This window comes from Halichoeres trimaculatus, unplaced genomic scaffold (assembly GCF_033239565.1).
Source record: "Halichoeres trimaculatus isolate MK-OKI-2021-1 unplaced genomic scaffold, fHalTri1.1 fHalTri1_scaffold_5, whole genome shotgun sequence".
Taxonomy (NCBI): Eukaryota; Metazoa; Chordata; class Actinopteri; order Labriformes; family Labridae; genus Halichoeres; species Halichoeres trimaculatus.
In genome coordinates this window covers 25,455,382-25,478,419 of record NW_027437183.1, presented here as the reverse complement: position 1 = coordinate 25,478,419, position 23,038 = coordinate 25,455,382, and the positions used below count along the sequence as shown (strand labels likewise).

General features: G+C 39.5%; 1 protein-coding gene across 3 annotated transcripts in view; it reads left to right on the top strand.

The window, feature by feature from the left end:
- Positions 1 to 23,038, top strand: part of edil3a (EGF-like repeats and discoidin I-like domains 3a) — a 129,652-nt gene that overhangs the window by 79,920 nt on the left and 26,694 nt on the right. For 2 of the 3 annotated variants that reach the window (XM_074670474.1, XM_074670473.1), the window contains exons 6-8: positions 7,619 to 7,774; positions 8,863 to 9,007; positions 11,166 to 11,350. In XM_074670474.1, the coding sequence (XP_074526575.1) occupies positions 7,619 to 7,774; positions 8,863 to 9,007; positions 11,166 to 11,350 (486 nt within the window). The remainder of the gene's footprint in view (positions 1 to 7,618; positions 7,775 to 8,862; positions 9,008 to 11,165; positions 11,351 to 23,038) is intronic. The other variant, XM_074670475.1, reaches the window with a different exon arrangement.

The following is a 23,038-nucleotide window of genomic DNA, read 5'->3' as shown; positions in this document are numbered from 1 at the left end:
GTACAACATGATGTAGGAAGTGATTCAATACGGTATAAAATGATTTGATAGGGGGTGGGACACAATATAACACAACCTAATAAGTTACAATATGACGCATAGGAAAACTGATCTTCTATAGCTGCAATAAAAAGCAGTTTTTTCAGGTGTCCTTACATTTCTCTTAGTTTTTAGTCACTTTTACAATGACAAAGATGCTTTTATCAGACATGCAGCACCCAATCTGTGGACGGTGAACAAAGTGTCATAGAACAACATAGTACAGCAAAAGCAAAGCAGTACCTTACTACAAGAGAATAGCAAGACAGGGTGGAAATGGATTTGTAAAAATGAAAAAAAAAAAATACACAACTGAGACAAAGAGAGTCAGAGAAACAGCCAACATGAGTGAGAGAAAAGAAGCCTGGCACACAGAGAGACTGAGGAGAGCGGGACATAAAACATTCAGGCGGTTTGTTTGACTTTAATGATGCCACGTGGGATGATGCGCAGGATGCTGTAGGCATTGTGTGTTTCTACAGAGGGCCTGGGTAATTGGGATGTGAGTATGGAGGTGTACAGTCATGTCAGTGTTTTGGGATATGCTAAGGAGTCGCTGGTGCTCTTTTGTAGTGCAGTGAGGTGACTTGCGTTCACACGTCTGTCATGTGAAACAGGTTGTACTGGCAGACGACATCCCTTGGTTGGGGATTAGAAATTTCTGGCAATTTGTAAGGTTTTTCTCTGGTGCTCTGTGTATCTTTGGGTGTCAGCCAGAGCCAACTATCTCCCCTGTACACCTCAACAAATGAATCCAACACATCACACTTTTAATAAAACATCACAGAAGTGGAGACAGAACATGCATTTGCTGCATACAGGTTTGTTTGTGTTGACTGCGTGCGTAGTGCCCTATTGTTCACACATCTGTGTTGGGTGAGAATATCAGTTTTCCTCAGCCTCTTCGCGCGTAGCTCACACATAAAATTGCATTTGAACACTCAGGGGAAATATGCTGCTGGTCTGACCAATATCAGGGAAAAGTAGCCGCTACCGCCTGTTGGACGGATGAAACAATCCAAATCACTTGTGAAGGCTGAGAGGGTCCATACATAATTCAAAGCAAGCTAAAGAGTTAATGATATAACATTTAGATGCAGATCTCAATCCAGTGTTCACATTTGATTTGGGGACATGATTTACTCTTAAAAAACAGCTTGGGCTCTGATTTCTTGTCAGGCAGGGGAACATTTCCCTGAATGATTTTGTTCTAACCTTAGCTGTTAAAACATGTGTGTCCTTTTGTAAGCATGCTATTTTTCACACATCTATTTCTATTGTCTGCTTTGTTGTTTTGATAGTATCCTGTCAAAAGACTTTTCATCACAGTGCTTTTTAAAATCTAAAGCTTGACTGCACTTTTCACAAAAACAGGATACAGATACACAGCTAGACTGTGTTTTGAGTGCTTTTTCACTTTTTATTTCTTAAAGGAAAATGAATTCTGGTCTGAAACCAAAAGAGCTATCTTAAGTCAAAAATAGGTTAATGCTGCATTCCAGTGCTGCTTATGGTCCAACACTACATCTGAGGTCACATACAAACATACAAATGGTATTTCTAGGATTTGTATGACTGCATTTTTTTCACCGTGCATCTGTAGAACTGTTGGTGGAGCAACAAATCTTGCAGTGAGTTTCTAGTATGTCAAACTATTTCTCGTGTGCATCTGTGATTGTTCATATGACCACAAACCAAACATGAAAGGAAAAGGAAAAAAACTTGACATGATTTAGTGAATATCATTCTCAGCTTGAGTGATCTGTAGGAATACGGGACTTTATAGAGGTATGACGCTGTTTCAATCTGTCAATGAGTGTTAAGCGAGTCACATGCACCAAGCTGCTCTTTGCCATTTCAAGGACACAGCGCAACCTTGTTTTGACGATTCTCCTTCAGTTCCTCCACACTTTCATTCAAAAGTGTAATCAACAGAAGGTTTTTACAATTATTTTTCTTTGTTTTCCTCTGACCTTTGTGTATATTTGTGTGTGTGTGTGTATGTTTTAAACATGGCCATGGTTGAATAGTAGCGGTTTCGTGATATAAAAGGCTGGAAACTAGCTACTCTGTGTTAAAGTTCATTGAAAGCTGTGGCCAGGTTTAAGAGTATCTTTCTCTTAAAATAAGACTTAATGAGCTTTTGAGAGTTTATTGGAAAATATCAAAAGTGTTTCTTAATGCTCTTTTTTGTGTTGCAGTTAGTGAACTAGATCCTGGCTGCAGAATTTTGAACAATGAGCATTTGAGAGGAAGAGTACAGATGCATTTAGATAGACAGATAACATGAGGGAGTTCATGCTCTAGCCTTGGTTTTCTGAATGTATATAAAGATACTTCATCCTTATGTACAAGAGCTGACCCTTATAGAGTACTTGATGTGGACCAAGATTATAATAGTTTTGGATTTGTCATTATAGTTTAGTTTTAGTTAGTTTTTTTTAGTTTAGAGTGGGCATTCTATTTTTTATTTAGTTTTGATTTTTGCAACAAGGCTTAGTTTTAGTTTAGTTTCAGTTTAGTTTTAGTTTTTTCATACCTTATTAACCAGGTGCAGGATTCAAAAAGGTCAGAGTAAAGACTTTGTCATACTGTTTATTTTCAAGCCCAACATAGTGCTCACTGCTCAGTCAATGCTGATACTGAACTGTTGACTGCTGCCTTCAACACAAAAAAATAATATAAAATTAGTATAAAAAAAAGAAGCATAAATTATATAAAATAATGTTGAAATAAATTACATAAAACTAATATTAACACAATTTATAAAAAACAATACAATATGAGCTTCAATAAATAAAAACTTGGACTCTGTAACAATTAAACTATTACAGATGCTCTAATTCATTGCTCCACTACGTTTTGTTGCAGCACAGAGCACAGCCAGTCAGTGCAGTAAACAAGCTCGTCCCTATACCCCACTATGATGGTGCTGTGCGGCGCTGACAACTGCCTAAAACTGTCTAAAATTGTTTGGGAAAATGTGTCGGATTAATTGAAATCCTAAAGGCTATTAATATTGTCAAAAACTATGACTAAGGGAATTTTGTCTATCATTTTAGTTAGTTTTAGTTAGTTTTGTGAACACAAGATACAGCTTTAGTTTACTTATCGTTTTTGTTTTCTTTTCTAGTTTATATTAGTTTGAGTTAACTGAAATGTATTTTTTAAATTTTAGTTTTCGTTTTTAGTTTCATTTTAGTTAACTATTATATCCTTGATGTGGACATGTCTTTAGGACACCACTGTGTTATTCATTCACAGCTATTTAATGCTCAGGACTCACTGCTTAATACTGATTGGAACAGGTTCCTAAGCAACCAAGGTTACTATCATAATTGACCACTATCCATCCAGTTGAGACTATCCTGTGATCCTCTTACATATTCCACATGTTCAAGGGGCCGAAACCAAGCTGAATTTGCCCTTCAAAGCTACCAAATGGAAATCAATGAATCAGTGAGTTCATATGTTGTGGCAATCAACGTTTTCCAGGCTTTGTTAATTCTGATATTCTGGGGTTTGGATATGGAGCTGCAAAGACCAAAAACAGTGGTACAATCTGAATTTCCCCATGTTAATGCAGTCTGACTGGAGCAAGATCTCTTGTATGTTTGTTGATATTATAACCCCAATAGTGTTTCCAAAGGGCTCATAAGAAATCAAAAGGTTGTATTCAGTGCCATTTTAAAATTATCTGTCATCAGAAACAGGGAAAAACTGTTCCAAAAATACCAAGGATCCTCCATACGGTGTTTCCCAAAAGAAGACTCTGAATACAAGATCCAGGCTAAAATCATTTCCAGGAAGTCCCTGATACTTCCATGCTAAACTACTTCTCAAAGTAGAGACTGTTTTTCAGAGAGAAAACCAGTTATATCACATCATGCAAACAAGTGCTACTTCCTTTGTGATGGAAAAAAAATACCTGGAGATGTGAAATCATTTGATGTACAAGTTCTTCTCTTCTTCTCTCATACATTTTACCCAGAGCACTTCATACACGGGAAACCGAGTGTTTCAGGAAATAAAGAAGGGGGTGAAATGGTGAGAGGGTAAGAGTTCAGCTTAAACTTTGTCTTCCAGGATGTTTCTTGTGGCTCACTTTTGCAAAGTCTGAACAAAACTTGAAGAGTACTTGTCAGATGCTCAGGCAATTCAACTCTCTACCCTGCTATTTCACAATTAATTGGTGCTAATATCAGAAATGGGAATGTCATTTTAAAGGTTATAATCATAACATCACAGTGGATACAGTAAAGAATGGTACATGATAAAATCCTAATAACTTTGTGTGGTTTTAAAATGTTGTTGTGAACCTTTGTGATTGAATTGTCCTTCTTGTTTGTGTTTCCTTGGAGTAAAGTTCAGCTCGCAGAAGCTTTTTCCAGCCATGCCTCACTCAAACACAGAAATGCATCACTATTAGGGCTCAGGTGAAAGACGTATGCTTCTGAGTGCTTGTTAAAAGTGTGAAGGATCACCTCAATTACCCTCAGCGGTGGCCTTTTTGGTGACAGAGCCTCTAATTAGTGTGAGAAGTATCTCTCTTTATGGAGAAAAAAACAGAGAGAAGATGCTGCGAATGAGAAAAAGAAGGTCATGCAGCTGTGAAGCTGGAAGATGCTTCCCTGTATATAATTAACTTGACTTATGTGATTTTAGTATGTAGGAAATATGTGCAAATGGGTCACTATAAAACTACGAAAGATAATCCTCACCCTAAAAGAGTTAGTTAACCTGACTCATTCACTTCTTGACATTTCAGACGAGGTTAGTGGACATAGCACTTTTTTGTTGAGCCAGTTGAATAATCTGTAATGTCCTCAGGAGACACAGCTTGAAGATTTTCATTAGCAGAAAAGCAGAGCATAACTTCCCAGGCTCAGACTTTCTGTTTGAGCTTTTCCTCTGGAATATTTTACTTGTAAATTGCCTTATTTCATAGTAATACCAATACTTTTGCAGCGGAAAATGAGCTCAAGCCCAGGGAATATCATCCTGCATATGGTCACATTGTCAGTGAAGTTAGGCTTCCATTTCTCCTGGATCGGCTTTAAAATAGTTCATGTTCTCAAGCAGCATCCGACTTTACGAAACATAAGCCTCAACTGTAGTCTTGGTTGTGTGCAATATCACATTAGGTTATGGATTTTTTTGTCCACGATGCAACATCTTAAAAGATGAAATGCAACCTTGAGGCACCAAAGAGCAATTCAGAGAAGTAGTTTGAATTTCTCTTTCTCTAGTCTCCATGTCTTTCCTGGAGTTTGGTCATTATGGTTTAATCGTCCTTTGCCTGATACTCACTCAACACTGTAACATTTCTTCCTTTCTATTTTGAAGCTGAGTAATACTTGACAACTGCAGCTTCAATATTAAGTCAGCAGGAGAGTATGCTGAGCCAAAGTGTCTGTTTTTCCTGGAAATCAGGCAGCTTCGTTTTAATTCTGTGCCAGACTGATAAATGAATAATTGTCATTATTGTTTATTAAGCTTTATCTATTTTGTCACTGAGCTTAACAGAAGTGTTACAATATTAACACTGTTTTAGCCTTGTGTGTCCTGTCCTCCTTTTTTATCATTATGAATATTCACTGACATAAATTAGGCAGCGCGTGTGTGTGCTAACAAGAGACACTTCTTAGTCACCACTGGCGTCTACATGTTGTCACTCTGAGCTGAGCTGAGCTGTCATCACTTGTCATCTACGATTTAGCAAATAACCCAATTCTGCAGACTTATTTTCGGCAAGTTCACCAGTGACAGACTGAACGCGCAGCAGTTTGGTCGTCAGCCGGCAATGACTGTAATAAGACAAAGACTTTAGAAAAAGATGAATGTGGGGTGCATAACATTAGAGAATGGTCTCTGAGCAAAGACGAGGCAGCATGTGGTGGGATGAGGCAGAAACAAACAGCGCTACATGGGAAAGCTGCAGCCTGTCAATCAAACATGATGTACACTGGGATACTATCAGAGCAACTTTTGGATGACGATGTTACTAGAAGTGGGAATTAAGAGCCATCATGGAAGGACTTTAAGTGGTGTGCTTCTTTAAGCATTTTGTGATATGAGGCAGTGGTTCCCAACCTGGCTAGAGGGCTCAGGGGGTGCACAGGACTCTGAGTGATCTAGGGCTATCAAGGTGTCAAAATTGTGTTTGTGCATGCTAAATAGAAAAAAAAACATAATAATATAATTAATGAGGTAAACAAAAGTCTCTGTAAATCCATTTAGAAATAAATTTTGTCCACATTTCGAAACATAACGATGTATTTTATAAACACACCTCTGCAACCTCCGAAACTCTGGGACCATGGCTGCATAACGACAGGCTCATCTGACGCTGTTGTCGTTTCACTCAGAGATTTTTTTGTTCTGTGTTGTCTTTCGCCGGTTTCACCTTATTTTTCTCGTCTCATTGTACATGCAACATGTGTGCTTGTCTGTATGTGAGTGCGCAAATGTGTCTGTGAGCATCAGAGCTGAACTGCGCCATGTGCGCTACAGAGCGCACAGGAAGAACAGTTGAGAAGGTGCGACATTATAGAGACAGAATGACATTGTGTCATGTAAATGAGATCTAACATAAGACTATTTAGTCTGTTAAATAAAAGAACGAGGTAGAGATCTGATCTATGAGTAAGTTTTTCTTGAACTACTTCTGTTGTGATCTAGCGCCATATAAAGATGGGCTTGGGGGGTGTGCTGCCTTTTCACACATAAGTAGGGGGGGCACATGGGAAAAAAAAAGGTTGGGAACGACTGTTATAAGGTGCCATTTGCAGCAAGCTCATTATTGAAAACAATGGTCAAATGATGAGGCTAATGCTAATATGCTATAGATGTTGGCCCTCCTAACAACATCATAAAAAACGCCTGTCATTTAAGCCAGCTGTGCCACTAATCAAAGGAAACTCCTTCATATTTGCAAATCTACCAAGTTATAAAAATACACTCCCCACTCTGTGTATGCAGACAGAGAAATTAGCCATTCTGACCAAGATCAATTTTGAACCAGGCTGCAAACATGTTTCAACATCTCAGCAAAGTCAAAACATATAAGAACTGTACAAAGAAAAAAAAAAGATTACAGTTTTCTATGAGACAGTTGCTGGCTGTTGCCTTTCAAAAGAGGAAATTTGTGAAATCATCGCAGCTTTATTAGAAACCTTTCTATCAAACACCCTGTCAGAGACAAACATCAAATCAACATTAAACTAGTATGAAACACTTCTATCAGCCTCAGATAATAACAACCCAGCCATGTGCACGCTGCACATGATCTATGAAAACATACATCACTTCTTACTCTCTGTTTTTTTTTTAAACACTAGCACCCTATTGTCAGTCTGCACAGAGCTGACAGACTGGATCTGGAGCACGAGGAATGATTAAATGTTCTATCTGATCACAGACTTTCTGAGTAAGACGAATGGCGCTGACAGAGAAGATACATGGTGCAGCATTGATTCCCACCACTTGCATACACACACCAGGACACTGATGTGCATGCTTAAACTATCTGAATATGAAACCATGATTCCCTGAGTTAGCCTCCTTTATGTCTTAACAGATAAACCTGCAGAGGAGGATGAGGGTCACTGGACTAATTACCCAGGGTGCAAAGCGTATTGGCAGCCCGGAATATGTGAAGTCTTACAAAGTAGCCTACAGTGATGACGGCAAGACCTGGAGAACGTACAAAGTCAAGGGCAAAGATGAGGATATGGTGAGTCACACACACACACACACACACACACACACACACACACACACACACACACACACACACACACACACACACACACACACACACACACACACACACACACACATACACACATTGTCATCTCTCAACTGTTCCTCTCTACCACACCCAGACACACTCTCTCGCACACATCCACACTCAAGCACATGAATACGTGGCGACTGGAGACCGAGTCAAGGGCAGGGTGGAGGACATGATGAGATGGCTTTTTAATTAGCTAGCACACACCAGGCCCATCTTGCTGCCCCTTTACCCCCCTCCACTTTTATGACTTCTAGATTGAATTTTATACTATTTGGGGATGAACAGCCACCAAACACGGCACACAGCGCTCTATCATTCCTGACAGCAAACCACCACTGTCCTCCATTTGGCCGAGCTTTGAATGACCCTAACCTCTAAACTCGTCCTCAGATTTATCACATGGAAAAATAAGTCAGGACTTGAATATTTTCTGATATAAGTCTCTTTTTCCCTCCCTCAGTATCTGTCTCGCTGTTTTTGAAGAATGTGACAGAATAACTAAGCTGGGAAAAGTTCCTCTGCTGAAGAATTTGTCATTGTGTTGGAAGTCGCTACATGCCCTGATCCTTGACTAATATAAGTTGCGGATTTATTTTTTTCCACGCTGGCCTGTTGCCACGCCGTGACAGCTTCCATTTCCTGTTCCGCATGAAAACACACCACTCGATTGCCTTGCTTTCTCTCCCTGTGGCCCCCACACACGCAGTAAATCAGTCCCTCAAATCAGAGGGTCTCTGTCAGACCATCTGAGGTCATTTGTATAAAACACTCCAGAAGGTATATTGATATAATTGGAGCACTAAATTAAAACACACCACTGTTCTTACGAATTACTGCCTCAAATGGTGCGAGAAATTGTCTATTTTTCCCTGTAATTCTAGCTCATTGACCTTGAATGACAGCAATTTGTTGAGTGTGGAGTAGACACTAGAGACAGCGGCAGATAGACTGCTACATTACAGCATAACTGATGTCTCACCATCTTTCCCACCCCCCATCTGCTGTTATTTCATCCTCTGCTACAGATTTTCCGAGGTAACGTTGATAACAACGCTCCATCAGCCAACTCCTTCACCCCTCCCATTGAAGCCCAGTATGTGCGCATTTACCCACAAGTCTGCAGACGGCACTGTACCCTACGCATGGAGCTGCTGGGGTGTGAGCTCACAGGTGAGTCAGGGCTCCTTCTGACTGTAAAGACCAATAAATTTAAGAAAAGTGGTTTTTAAATGTACCCTAATACGCCTCCCACACAGTTATTTCATTCTGCATTTCTGAATGTGATGACTGCACTGACACATCTACTTGTTTTTGCACCTTTCTGCTGTCAGTCAAAGTTTTTTAATGCACCTTGGCAATGCCTTGTGGGCATTCATCCAGATTCTACACTGGCACTCAATGTGTCACTGTGACCTCAGTCTTTCCCATTTTTATGTCTGTATCCCCATCGATACTAATGTGAGGTGCCCACAAAGTCAGAACACAACATTTCAGAAATCTCTAACAGAACGCAACATTTCACAAAAATCATCAATATGTGTGAAAGTTTTGGAAATGTCAGGGCGTTTTCAGAAAAGTTGCAGTGGCTTGTGAAATACAGTGATGTTTTCTCAGATGTTTTTGTGTTTACAGAAATGTTATGTTTGATCTAAGGGTATCTGTTGTACTATACTAAAATATTTATTTTGAGTTGTGTTTTTTAGGGTTTGAATTTGTAGTTAGAGCTGCATCATACTCTCTGGTCTGACTGGGCATGAGCTGTATGCAGGGAAAAAGTGTGAAAAGCAAATGGGGTGGGGCACAGTCTGTTGTAATGCAATCCTGGAACTCATCACCTTTCATCTAATTAAGCTTCAGTTTAAATCTTTAAACAGACATCTGCATGAAGATGCTTGCTAATGATCCTCTTTCAGACTTTGTTCTTTTACTACAACACAATTTTCTCTTCTCAATTACTGCGTCAAATTAAAAGAGAGGGGTAATCTGCTTCTTTTTAGGCTCTATACTGTCCCTCTGGTACCTCCTGTAGTAGCTTTATGTGATTTACAGCTCAAAAATAACCCCTATTTTCTCTAACTCATGTTTTAGAAAACCCTCATGTGATGACCTCATCATTTCAGCAAGTCTCAAGAAGATCTTGTGCTACTTTAGGAACTGATTATTTTAGCAGTTAAGAAACAGATTCAGGAATTTCTACAGCATATGAATGAGTAGCTGTTTGAAAATGTGCACATTTAGTTTGGACATCCAACTTTTTTACTTTACATTCATGTTTGAATATGGGTAAGAACAATACCCCCTGTCTTGAACTTCAAGAACAGACAGCTCCCAGGCCACATCCAGCCCCTTTGGGTGTTTCTGTCTGCCCCCTATGAGGTCAGTCATAGATTCGAATAAAAATGAAAAACAAAAACTATGCCACGAAAGCCACTTTCATTTTATAAAACTGATGATCACCTCACAGCTGTCCTTCCCATGGCCACCTAAGACATACATCCAGATTTCAATGAGCTGGTTCATGCCCAAGACTAACTAGATTTTTCTCACTGCAGAGGTAAAATGAAGTGAAAAAATTCAAGTTAGGCTATTGTTTTATAGGTTTTCAGTATTTTTGGAGACTAACAAGCTAAAACTAAAATGAAGCACTCTTAACACTATGATGGTTTTTGTTTTTACTATTAATTACTTAGAAGTATTTCCCTATTTGACCTACACTACAATTTACAGATTATCCTTTTTCTTCCGGCTAGCAGTTGCAGCTTGTCAAAATATATAAGTAAATGCATTTCATAATGGGAAAAAGTTAATACTGAGCAGAATTAAATTCACAGCCCCTTTTAAAATTTAGTTGCCAACACCTGTTCCACAGGCTCAACCACTAGCTAATTATAAGCCTGGGAATTTAGCCATTGCTCCCATTGGCATAAACCATCGACATAAAATAGCCTGGCTGATTGGTTTCCAAGTGAATGCAGCTTGGTAGACTCTGGATTTTTTTTTTCACTTGAGTCAAATTAATGACTTTCTGTACTTGGTCATTATTTGGGTTTAGTGATTGAATGTCACATGAGTATCACTCACTCATTACTCTCTGCTACAACACAATAGGGATGAAAAATAGAGTGACAAAGTGAACAAATGTGGTCAATAGTCAACCAACATCTGAGGCAGAGTTATGATACTTTTTAAGAAAGCAGTCTGTGATGCAGCAGAGACAGTGAATATCTGTCAAACAGCTGAGAAATCTGATACCATAGAGTGTAAAGTAGAAAGAGGTGTAAGGTTACTGGAAAGCTGGATAAAAATCTGTTGTTTTTGTTGTTGCCAGGCTGCTCTGAACCTCTAGGAATGAAGTCAGGTCATATCCAGGACTACCAGGTCACGGCCTCCAGCATCTTCAGGACCCTCAACATGGACATGTTCACCTGGGAGCCCGGGAAGGCCCGTTTGGACAAACAGGGCAAGGTCAACGCCTGGACAGCTGGACACAGCGACCAGTCACAGTGGCTACAGGTAGGATGCCGTCTGCACTGAATCTCATATCTGATGTAGCTACTGTGGAAACAAAACCTTTTTATTTGCCAGGAAATGAGCAACAGACTGCCAGGTGCCTGAGGAGAGCTGCTTTTTTACTCTGCTGAAAGATTAGCTCTCATCTCTCTGGCACAGCACTTGATGATTTATACAAGGTAATGCAAGTAAATGGAGTCAGTTATTTTTCATTGGATGAGGCTTCATAGATGGGTACGCTGGAAGATGTGAAGGAATGCAACCTGTCTCTGTATGGTTCTTGGAAAGCATCAGTGTTAGTCATTTCTTTTTTTTTTTCCTTTTACAAACCAGTCTTTTTGTGACACCCACACTGCCTCTATTGGAAGAGTTTATCTCTTATCTTTGGCTGCAGTTCAAGCTTTCTGTCTCGGCCAAAACAGACAACTATTTGTTCAAGGTACCGTAAATGACAGGTGGAAAGGTTTCCTGAAAGAGACATGTCTTTTCTCTAAGTGAGCGTTTACACCTCAGTCTTTCTCTTAAACATTTCTTTTTAGATTGATGGGGACCCAGGGAGTCAAATATACTATTCAAAAAGCTCAGTCATGCTCTGTATGACCCCAAATATGGCCCTCATACATTGGATTTTTATGTGTTCTTTAAAAGTAGTAAATTCTCTTTGCTGGTTATAAACCGTTTCTTACTCCAAGCTGTAAAACTGATTGAAGAAAATATGATTTAGATCATCTTCTCAGGGAATTGAAGATCAGAGGGATTTCTCTGATTTCTCAGCTTTTCTGCTGCACTCGCCACACACAAACGCACACACTCACACACACACAAACCACCTCCAGAGCAGTGACACAGTTAGCGCTCTGTAGTCACACTGTGTGGCTGTTATTCGATTGGTCAGGTTTGGAGTCAGATTTTTTTTCTTCTGGGCTCAAAGCTTTTCACAGACTGTGAGGGTATGCAGGGCCGTGTGTCAGAGGAGACAGGTACTTAGGCCGGCCCCTTCCAGCCTGGGGAGCTTGGCTTTAGCAAAATTGATTGCAGTGGGTAAAGGAAAACTTGTGGTCTCATATTACATGCCGGGCTGGCAGGTAAGGGGAGATGCTATACAGACAGAGGGAAGAAATCAATGGCTTCTTCTGCTAGGGAGCATTTCTGTGCACACAGGTATATCAGGCTGAGGAGAAGCACACATAAAGAGTTATATACTGAGGAGTGCTGTTTCACATTTGTACCTAAACTGCTGTTGGAACTGACTAATTCTTTATATGCAGTAGTCGTCTGGTGTGCATTAGTTAAACTCCCACAGTCTGTGCCTTCTTTAATGGTTACCATGGTGAATAATTGATTCTTAGTGACATCACTGAATGACTTTAAAGCTATAAGATTAATAGAATTAATCAGCCTTAATGACAAATTAAGTATTCCTATTAATCATGACAGCTGCTCTGTTGTGCACTGGGAGCAGTGGAAAAGTCTGTGCAGACACTGAATGTCACACTGAATTTCATGATGCATTACATCCAAATAGATATAAAAGTTTTGCCTGCTCTGATTGCAATGCTTAGGTGCTTTAAACACTTTCATTGCATGACCACTACTGATGAGATCGGAAATGAAAAAGGTCTCATATATTCAGAATATATAAAGACTGGTTGGAGAATTAAACATGGCTCTTTTTACACATTTTAAAAGATATAATCTTTCTTTTAACACTTTTTAGGTTTGAACTGAGAAACTATGTTCTTTTCAACACGGTTAGCTTCTCACTTTTGCATTTCCAAAAACAACAACAATTGTTTATTCTGGCTGCCTGCGCTAAGAACACGATTACAACATGAGTTAGCAATCAACACAATAGATTATCAACCTTTAGCTCCTTTATTGCATCATGTTCCCATGGTGTCATGGTGGTCAGGTGCCATACTGAACTCAACATAAGTTTAGTCTAGGTGTTGAGGGGTAAAGAGTCAGAGTTTAGGTGGGCCATGGTAAGAGCTACAATGTGCCTTCCTGTCAGGCAGATCAGCTTTGCCTCTAATTATGCAAACTCACAATCTTAATACCTTCTTAACTACTGAGTCATATAAAAAGTTCACCTCTTACTGTGGTTAGAGAGCATATGAGAAATGTGCTATTCAGGCTAGAATCGTCTTTTGAACTATCATGTATTTTTTTGAATAATATGTGGTTTTCCATTACTTTAAAAGGGGCAACATTCAGCTTTAAAAATTGAAGCCCATGCAGAATTGCTAAAAGCTGCAGTTCATTGAGTGTCAGCTTGAAACTGGCTGAAGGAAGACCGGAAACCACGTCCACACCAATCAAAACAACAGACTTTCAACGCATTAGAAAACATGTTTACTTCCTTGTTTGAAAAACAGCTTGGATCTGAATGCCTAGTTTCTCTATAGGCACACTCTTTATAGGCAATGAATTTTTTTTTTTAACTCAGCAGTTTAGAAGATGTTGAGATCTGAGTTTGCCCAATCAGATGCGCAGCTCACGTGACCAACAGGTCTGGTGCCCTATGGCTGTTAGTGGGGTGGCCTAAAGTCTAGCTCTTGGGACAGCAATTTCAATATGGTCCCTGTTGATGATTGGCTTTATTATTCTGTTCAGAATCAGGTGGGTGACTTTTAGGGATGGGTACTGAATCAGGTACTTTTATAGGTACAAACCAAATTTTGTCAAAAGTATCAGGTACCGAATCATGTAAAAGCAAAAGGTACCATGTTTAGGTACATAAATGCATCCTTGCGACTGTGAGGGAGTGGAAGAGTAGGCATTTTCCATGCTGGACATGAACACAGCATTGCAAGGTTATATATTGAAGAAAAGATACGTGAAACTGCAAAATATATTTATATTTTATTATTAAAGAAATTTATATTTTTTACCACATAACACAAAAAAGTACAGAAAATTGGTACCGTTGAGTACCGGTACCGATTGCCAGGTACCTGGTATCGGTACCGTATCGTTTCAAATGTGAAAGGTACCCATCCCTAGTGACTTTTAAGGGTAGATTTTGCCACTTTTTGCATGTTAACACTGGATCAGAACAGAAACAGAGTAGACTCCAGACAGATCACAGAATTTTTAATCAAAGAGGTTTTAATCGGAATAGCAAAAAGTGTTTATGTATAAAGATTTTGAGATGAGTGTCAGTATCCATGAGTACAGTCCTCTGTATTGTGAACTCATTTCAAAATTGGAAATCTCAATAAAAACACGACTCTGACCCTCTTTGGGTGCTGTCCAGGCTGTCGTTATTCTGGCTGGGCTAAAGTTAAAAGAGGAGACCCAACCAGAATCTTTCAACGTGTTTTCAAGAGAGGAACTGAAGCCTTCAGACAGAGCTGCCAAGTTTTCCAGCTGGGAGAAACTGATTACTTGTTTATGCACATTAACATGGCCAAACAGCAAAGAGGGAGTGCCAGAGAGGCTGATGCTGCTTTTCACTTTCACAGAGTGTCTATGAATGCAACACGTGCTCAGAGAATTTTATGGCAAACACTGTTCCAAGACTGTGGAGAGTTTTCTGGAGGATTATGGTAAACATTCCTTAGACAAAGAAATAAACAAGGTTGGAGTGGAGTTATTGTGTTTCACAGTCAACAAGCTGCTGTACTGAATCATAATGCTGAATTCTGAATTACAGCTCTTGGTTTTGGTGTAGCTCTGAACAAGTTCCAGGTGGTGGGATTTAAAAATGAGAAAGCTTGGTGTCATATCCTGACCTGCAGAAAACAAGCACTCCACCCAAAAACATCTGGATTCATTGCATCATCTCCTGTTATTCACAACTCATCCTTTTTTCTGCTTTCATGTGCAGATTATTTACCAGTGACGGGTCAGGCGTTGACACTAATTTATCATTTCACCACTTTGTAAAGACAGGATCTCATTGACCTGAGCTTATTCATTGGTGATCTGAGATAAGAAGGGAGATCCAAGGGCATGCTTTCTTTAGGTTTTACAAAAATGTTGCTCTTCCAGAGGATTACTGGAAGCAGATTGAGTGCCTTTAACTAGAAATATGCGTGGTTACTGTGTCAAACAGATAAATTATGTTTGACTGAAAACCCATTCTTTTTAAACAAAACACAACATCCTTTGATAAAACTACATGTAGAGAAACATGTTTTGGTGTCTCCATCAGGCCATTTACTGCCCACAGACATGCAGTCATGTGATGTGTGAAGAAATCTGATCATAGAGGACTGTATAGCTGCAGGTTTATACATTAAAACAAATCTTTTTTAGTCTAAAACAATGCTTAGACAGGACTGACAAAGCAGGAGTGACTGAAAAAAACAAGATTGTCCTTGAGTATACTGTTTGTCAAATTAATGCTCAGTATTCATAGATATTGTGCTTCTTTGCAGACACACACCCTATTGTTTTTTGTCACACAATATTCAAAAACACATTTTAGTCACTTAGACTGCATTCGGCATTACACTCCAAGTGTAGCATAGTTGTAGCAGGATGGTTCTTAAGTAACACTGATCAAATTGTTGAATTAACACATATTATACAAAGCTGCAACCCGTCTTTGCTTCCACACTTTTTTGTCTCTCTAAAAAGATTTTTGAGAATATATGGAGCCCCTGAAGTCTGGCAAAGGTGATGATCTTTATCCTGTGCAAACTGTAAAATCACATTTGTTATGCTTAAAATACTAAACTTTACACATAAGAAAAGGATCCCCATCAGCTCCACGTTAACCAATAATTCTTTATACTTTTATTTAACCATTGCTTCAAACTAGAGCCCGACCGATTGATCAGGCGGGACGATTATAGCCTGTCACCGATTAATCAACATCGGCCAAAATGTAGCCGATTATAAAAAATTTTTGCTCCGCAGAGATTCTGTCGCTCCTGCTCCTGTGTGTTAATTAATATAAGGCTACTACATAGCGTCTCACTTCATAATGCCATGCAGGATTAACCTGGGCTTATAAATTCACTAGTTATTGTTTTGGTTGAAATAATTTTTGAAAATGTTTCAATGTATTTTGTTGTAATTGTATTTATTGCATGTTTTGAAAGCAGCAACATTGTTACTTAAAATCTAGTTTAGTCCCATGCATTAAATGGAAGATAGAACTTTTTAAAAGCTATTCATAACTTGTGTTCATGTACAGTATGTATCCTGTGTATATCAATGAATTTATTAGATATATCAGCCCGTATATCGGATGTCAGTTGATATAAGATATCGGCCAATATATCAGATATCGGCTGATATATCGGCTTCTTTTTGCCCCCAGTATCGGTATCGACAAAGGCCCCAGAAATCCCATATCGGTCGGGCTCTACTTCAAACATCACTGGTTTATTCTGCTGTTCAACAAGTACCATCTTAAGTGCTGCACCAGTGTAGAACAACAACAGATGTGCATGAACCATTGGCTTTATACTAAGTAATCATTTTTGCCAGTCTTTACACAGACACCATACTTCATGAAAAATTATTTGACATGTATTTTAATTTTTATAGTTTGACCTTTGTTCCATCTGTTAACATTTAAGAGGCAGACTTTATGACCTGTCAGCCAGTCAGCTGAGAGCTCTGAATCTCTTGGCTTCAGTTAGTAAATACTGATGTCATCCACTATAAAACAGTGTATGAGTACAGCCATTGACTGTAAAATACACATAACTTTTTTGTTACCCTATATGAAGCTTTGAAGCCTATCATCATTTGATTCCATGTTTTTATTTATTTAACTATTATTTAACCAGGTTGGTCCCATTGAGATTAAAAACCTCTTTTTCAAGGGAGACCTTGCCAAGACAGGCAGTAGCAAAAATATAAAGTTACAGACAAAAATCACAAAGAAAGACAAAGCACAGTCAATAAAACACAAGATAATGGATTAAAATTACGTTCCAGGAAACAACTCTTAAATCAACCCAGCTAAAACACTAACATCTGATAGAATCTGCCTCCATGTCCTTAATTTTTTAAAATCATTGAAAGACACCAGCTCCTTGAACTTTAAGTCATTCTGCAGCTGGTTCCAAGATGAGGGTGCAGAGTACCCAAATGCCCTTTTCCCAATTTCAGTCCGAGCGTTTGGGACAGAGAGCATAATGAGATGTTGCAAAAGCTTGACTCAACTTAGCTTGTTCCAATTTTGGACGTGGCAAAGAGGCGTGCCTTAAGCCTCTTTGCAGGCAGCTACAGTGTGATCCTCCTGTCAGTTAAGTCAGCCAAGACCTTAAATGGGCAAAACTCTGAAGTGTAATAACTTATAAATTGAAGAGTTCATCTCCAGTGCAGTGTGTCCCGATATAAAAATTAGCTTTTCATACCTAAATTGTTTTTTTGAACCAGGCTGTAAACATGTTTTGTTTTTGGTTTTTTTTGCCGTAAAGATTTTTTTTTGGCTGAGTTTCTTTGTGGTTTCCTGCACTTCTGCAGCCAGCCTTACGTGTGAGACTGATAAACAACAGTTTCTAACACTTTGGCACAGGACTGGATTCTAAGTCTGGAGTTTGCAGCTTGAGTTGAACCAACGTATCCTTGTACAGTAATTATGGGAAAAGGTTTCACTTTCTTTCAAGTCAAACATGAAATACCTTGTGAATGCAATCACAGTGAAAAATGCATCACTTCATTTGCACCTGTTATATTTGAGTGCAGCCCCAAAAGGTTGCAAACTCTCTGTAAGTAATTCTGTTCTGGTGCTTCATTTGTTATCCCCTGTCTCCAAGGTTTTTACACCCAATTATCTCCGTAAAGTGATAAATATGTGTGCAGTGTGTCTGTGGCACCCTGATAATCACCCCCGCCTCTGATGATGCACAGAGCTCAAACTTATGTGTAAAACTTTGAGAAAACCATTAGGCCCCTGTCCAAATCGTTCATAGGTGTTAGTCTGAAACCGAACTGAAAACTTTGTGTGTCCGACTGAGGGCAGAACCCATCAGGTAAATGGATACATTGTATCAAGTTAGATGCAAATTTAAATTATATTATCTTCTCCCATCCTTCTTTCAAAAAAGGTTTTTAAAATGTAATGCACAGATTTAGCAGATATGCCTTTCCTTTTTTTGATTCTAACATTTAACGAAAATGAGACGCCCGCAGCAGTTTTTTGATTGAAAGCAAGAGAGTAAAATCACAAGATCCCGTCAACTTGAGTAAATATAGACAAACATATGCAGAGCTGAGCGCACACAGCAATTAAACAAATGACTGTTGTGAGAGAGAGGTTTGCATACACAGATGCTGATGAGGCAGGCTCGGCAGCTAAGGTGAAACCTGCACATGGTGAAAAGTGTCTCTGCTGGAACACCAGGACCAGAGAGGGAGCACAGTGTGAGACTATAAACCCCGACAGTGGAGACAGAGACAAGTGGGGAGACCCAAATGAAGTGAACTATCACAGTCACAGCTGTACCAACCCTGCAACACTCGTTTCTCGATGATCAGCATGGTTATTTATTACTCAGTGTGTCATCATGAGAGGCATGCAGACAAATGGAGTGTCAGAGTGTGGTGAATCTGAGATACATTAAAGCTGGATGACTACAGTGTTGGTCATGGTGGATCAATGGTCACTATGATGATGATGAAACTTAGCTTGAGCTCAACAGACGCACTGGATAGGCCTCAGGAGCGCAGATGAATAATGTGAACAAGTGTAAGAATAATAAATGGGATTGCGACGAGATGTGTAAAAGCCGGCAATATTCAGAAACCAACTCAGCTGTTTGACAGAACTGGGGTGTGATCGTTTGTTTTCTGTGTTTGGTAAAAAAATTGTCTGTTCAGCAAGGAGGGGGTCTAGACGCTTAATTCACACCTTGTTGTGTTTGACAAAACACTGATTGTAACCCACAGAGGGAGCACAGACACAGATTGAGCATGGCCTAAAAAAACCTGCAGGAAAAATAAGTGTCATCCACTCACACACAAAGATAAAGCTTTCCAGCGTGTTGAGAAGAATATTGCTGCTGAGTGCTTTAAACACAGCGGGAGGGTAAGAGATCCTAAATTGCATCAGCTGTTACTGTGTGGTTACATACATTTTCCCTCATTAATGAACATGGGATGATAGACATGCAGAGGCGGAGTTTTCAGTGGGTTAGATGCATGATGGTGGGTCTTGATTATTATACAGTTTAAGGCTCTTGAATCAGTGTTTGAGAGGATTACTTGTCCTTACTTATTAGAGGATTTCAATGTCAGAAGATAGAATTCAAAATAATGCTGTCTAAGTTTCTTGTTTTTCTCCTCTGGTCTGATATTAAGCTTTTCAGCAAAGGCTTTTGAGAAAATGCAGGTGCAAAACACCCTAAGAACAGTCCCTCAAAAGTGTCTCTCTTTTGTATTTAAACTAAGATAACCTGATTCATTTAACACATGATCCAGATTCTCTAAACACAGTACTTATTTGATCCAAGTGTTGTAACACCAGAGATGATGGCACAAGTCAGAGCGCAGCACTCTGCCAGCTGGGCAGAGCACAAGCACTTCAGATGGATGCCACCCAACACTTGATCTTGGATGATCAATCTTGTTCTGGCCAGCTGCACTGAGTCACCTTCTCCTTGTCCTGTGAGTGACAGAGCCTTTTCTGTCTCATTAATCTCATTAAAAGTTACTCAGGGCAAAGCTTAATTCATCAATTTTGCTCAACTGAGTAAGCAGATTTGTGCATTGTGCTGCAACAAATGGTTTCTAAGAGCTGCAGAGCGAAATACTGCAGCAGAATTAGCAAAGTAGGTAAAGAGATGCATGGACAGTACAGCAGTGCTGAGAAGCTGTGAGGTGCTACACCTGTTTGGGGAGGTTTGGTTTCTGTCCTTCAGTCAGACTGAAGCTCCCAGGACTGGAAAGAACCACAGGGAGTGAGAGGAACAAAAAAACCCTCTCAGGGTAGTTAAAGAGGAATATTTTTCTAGAGAGTCAAAATAAAAGTGAATTTGCAAAGAGCAATGTCTAATGGATTTTGTTTAAATATTTAGCTTTACTGTGCTTGCAGGTACTTAAAATAAACTGTAATAGAAGCAAATTGAACCAAATTAGTCTTAAATTTCTGTTTTGGAGCACGCATTCAAGCTCAGACTGTCGTTTTTTTACATTCTTAAAAAAACTCCCTCAACTGTATAGATGTGTTTTTATTTTGCCACCAAAAATGTGTTTACAGATAAATAAGATGGTGACTTATTTTAGTCACAATTAACTGCCTTGTTATACTTGCAAATGCTTTCAACGTCTTTATTTTTCTGCCATCAGTTTTAATTGCCCTAAGAGTGCTTGTCACTCTGTCAGTATTTTGGAGTGTTTTTAATATTTTAATTGAGAATTTTAGGAGAATTTTAATTGCATAAATTAAAACACTTAAGTTGTAAATTACTCCAGCTGTTTGCCGGGAGCTCCAAAGCATCAGGCATGTTGACACTTGGCACAGAGCATTGTCCCGCGTGTAGTGGAGGCTAGAAGGAACAATAAGTAGACATAATGTGAGATTGATTCCCGCTCAGTGCCTGTGAGTGCGCGTTTGTTGTAATCAAACCGGGTATTATCATTACACCATTTTGCAGAGCAGAGCTTCCTAATCAAATCGCTACCTCAAATACAGCACTGCTGACAACAAACTCCATTTCTTTTAATCAATAGAATTAGCTGGGTGTTTGTTTCATCCATCCACAGAGGAGAATGGCTTTAATTTGTCCCATTGAAACTCTCATCCCTTCTTGAGTGTTTATGCAGCAAAGATGAGGCATGTCCTTTCTGCGCACAGAGAAGCTGCCTCAGAGAGAGTAAAGGCATTGTAGCATGAAAGGATTTAAGAGGGATTTTGATCATCTGGAATGGAGCTGATCACGACTTTATTTCAAGAACAAGAGACAGGCACTTTGTTGAAATGACTTCTATGGATAAAATGGACTGTAAGAATTTGTAAAACTTTCAAGGGTGTGTTGTCTTCTGTGTCCTTGTAGCTTGATCTCCTGACAGAAAACAGAAACCATGAGTTATGAGGTTGCATATGGAGGGTATCACCCCAAATCCTGCTTTTTTTATGGCTGTGGTGCCATATTGATCTACTCAAAAGTACATCAAGGAACCTTCCCTTCTCATTTGGGTGATACAAAGTTCTAATCTCATTAGAAACACCTGCTTTTCTACCTGCTGTTCAGCTTTTTAGCATCATTTCTTGCACCAATTGCTGCACAAAACTGAATCAATAAGAGGAGCAGCAGCCAAGTTCACTTGCTGAGCTGATTAAAGAAACAGGAGTGTCAGAGGGACAGTCATCTCCAGGTGTTTCTGTTGCAATCAGCGAGTTGCACACAGACATTTGGCTGAAGCTGTGATGTTTAGAAGACGGAGGAAGTGTACAAACACTGACTCCAGGATGTTTTTTTTTATGTTGCTTTGTCAGAGTACAATAACTAGATTCAGGTGTCTTAGCGTCAACTGTACTGGACACCAATTTAATTCCAGTTTCTGCAGAAGTCATCAGACACAGAGGTCTCTAAAATTGGGGTGCAATTCGACATGTTTCCTAGTTGTGTTTTTCCACATTTTGTCAACAGTTTCTGAGTTATAGCACTGCCCACTGATAGGAATCTTGTAAGCCAGAACAGCAGATGTAACCATGACTGCAAATTGCTCAGCCAGCACTTGCTTGGCAGATGTACCCGCTCAGTTTCAGTGAGGCAAGATCAAATTTGCAGCATTTATCTGTGTACAGCAAGCACTTGGTTATAACACTTGGAGATCATATTAAGAGAGATGGTTGGGGGCCATTATCAGACTTCTTTGGAGGAGCATGTCAGATGGACCTGTCTAATACTGGATATTTAATCTCTGGCTGCTAATTTAGAGACTCCTCCATGAACATCTCTCCAAAATTTCCTTGATTTGAATAGACATAAATACTGCATATGGGTTAAAAAAATGCTGCCAGAAGCTAATGCCAGTTCCATCATCTTGAGAACATTATCCAAGATATGAAGAAGAATTTTAAAAAGAAACCACTTTGAATTCAAAAATATGCCTGATGTTAATTTCATTAAGGCATTATCGTCTTGAGCCTTGTTTTAATCCCGTCCAAAAGGGCTCTTTCTTTTCTTTTTTTATTCACTTTCCCTGCAGCGAGTGTGCTGATTCAATTAGCCTCTAAATTAAGTTACGGAAAGGATGCTAAATCCATCTGCTTCAGTCGACTGGATTGTAGTCTCCTTCCTACTATATCTTCAAATGTACAGGTCTGCTTTGAACCCGTGTAATATTTTGCATTCATTATCCAAGGCAGCCATCTTATCCTTCAACACTACATCCTGATCCTCATCACCATCTCCCTCTCTCTGCCTCTGTCCCCCTCACTATCTGGAAGCTAACGTAGGATGCATTTATCTGTTTTATCTAAGGATGAGTGATTCATGAGTCTGCTGCAGTGCCTGCTGTAATCGTGGGATCTGCAGGAGTTGTCAGAAGTGAAGGCCCTGGAGCCTGAACCAGTGCAGCAGAGATTGGGTCTAGTGTGTCCTGCATGTGTAGCTTATGGTTCCAGAGGGTCTGGAAACCATCGCTTGACAAGAAGACTACCCCCCTCTCACATCTATTCAAATCAGACATCTTTATGTTCCAGTACTCAGGAGAGTGTGGACTGCACAGCAACACACAGCACGCTGTAGCTTTAAGATTTACGGAAGATAATCTCAG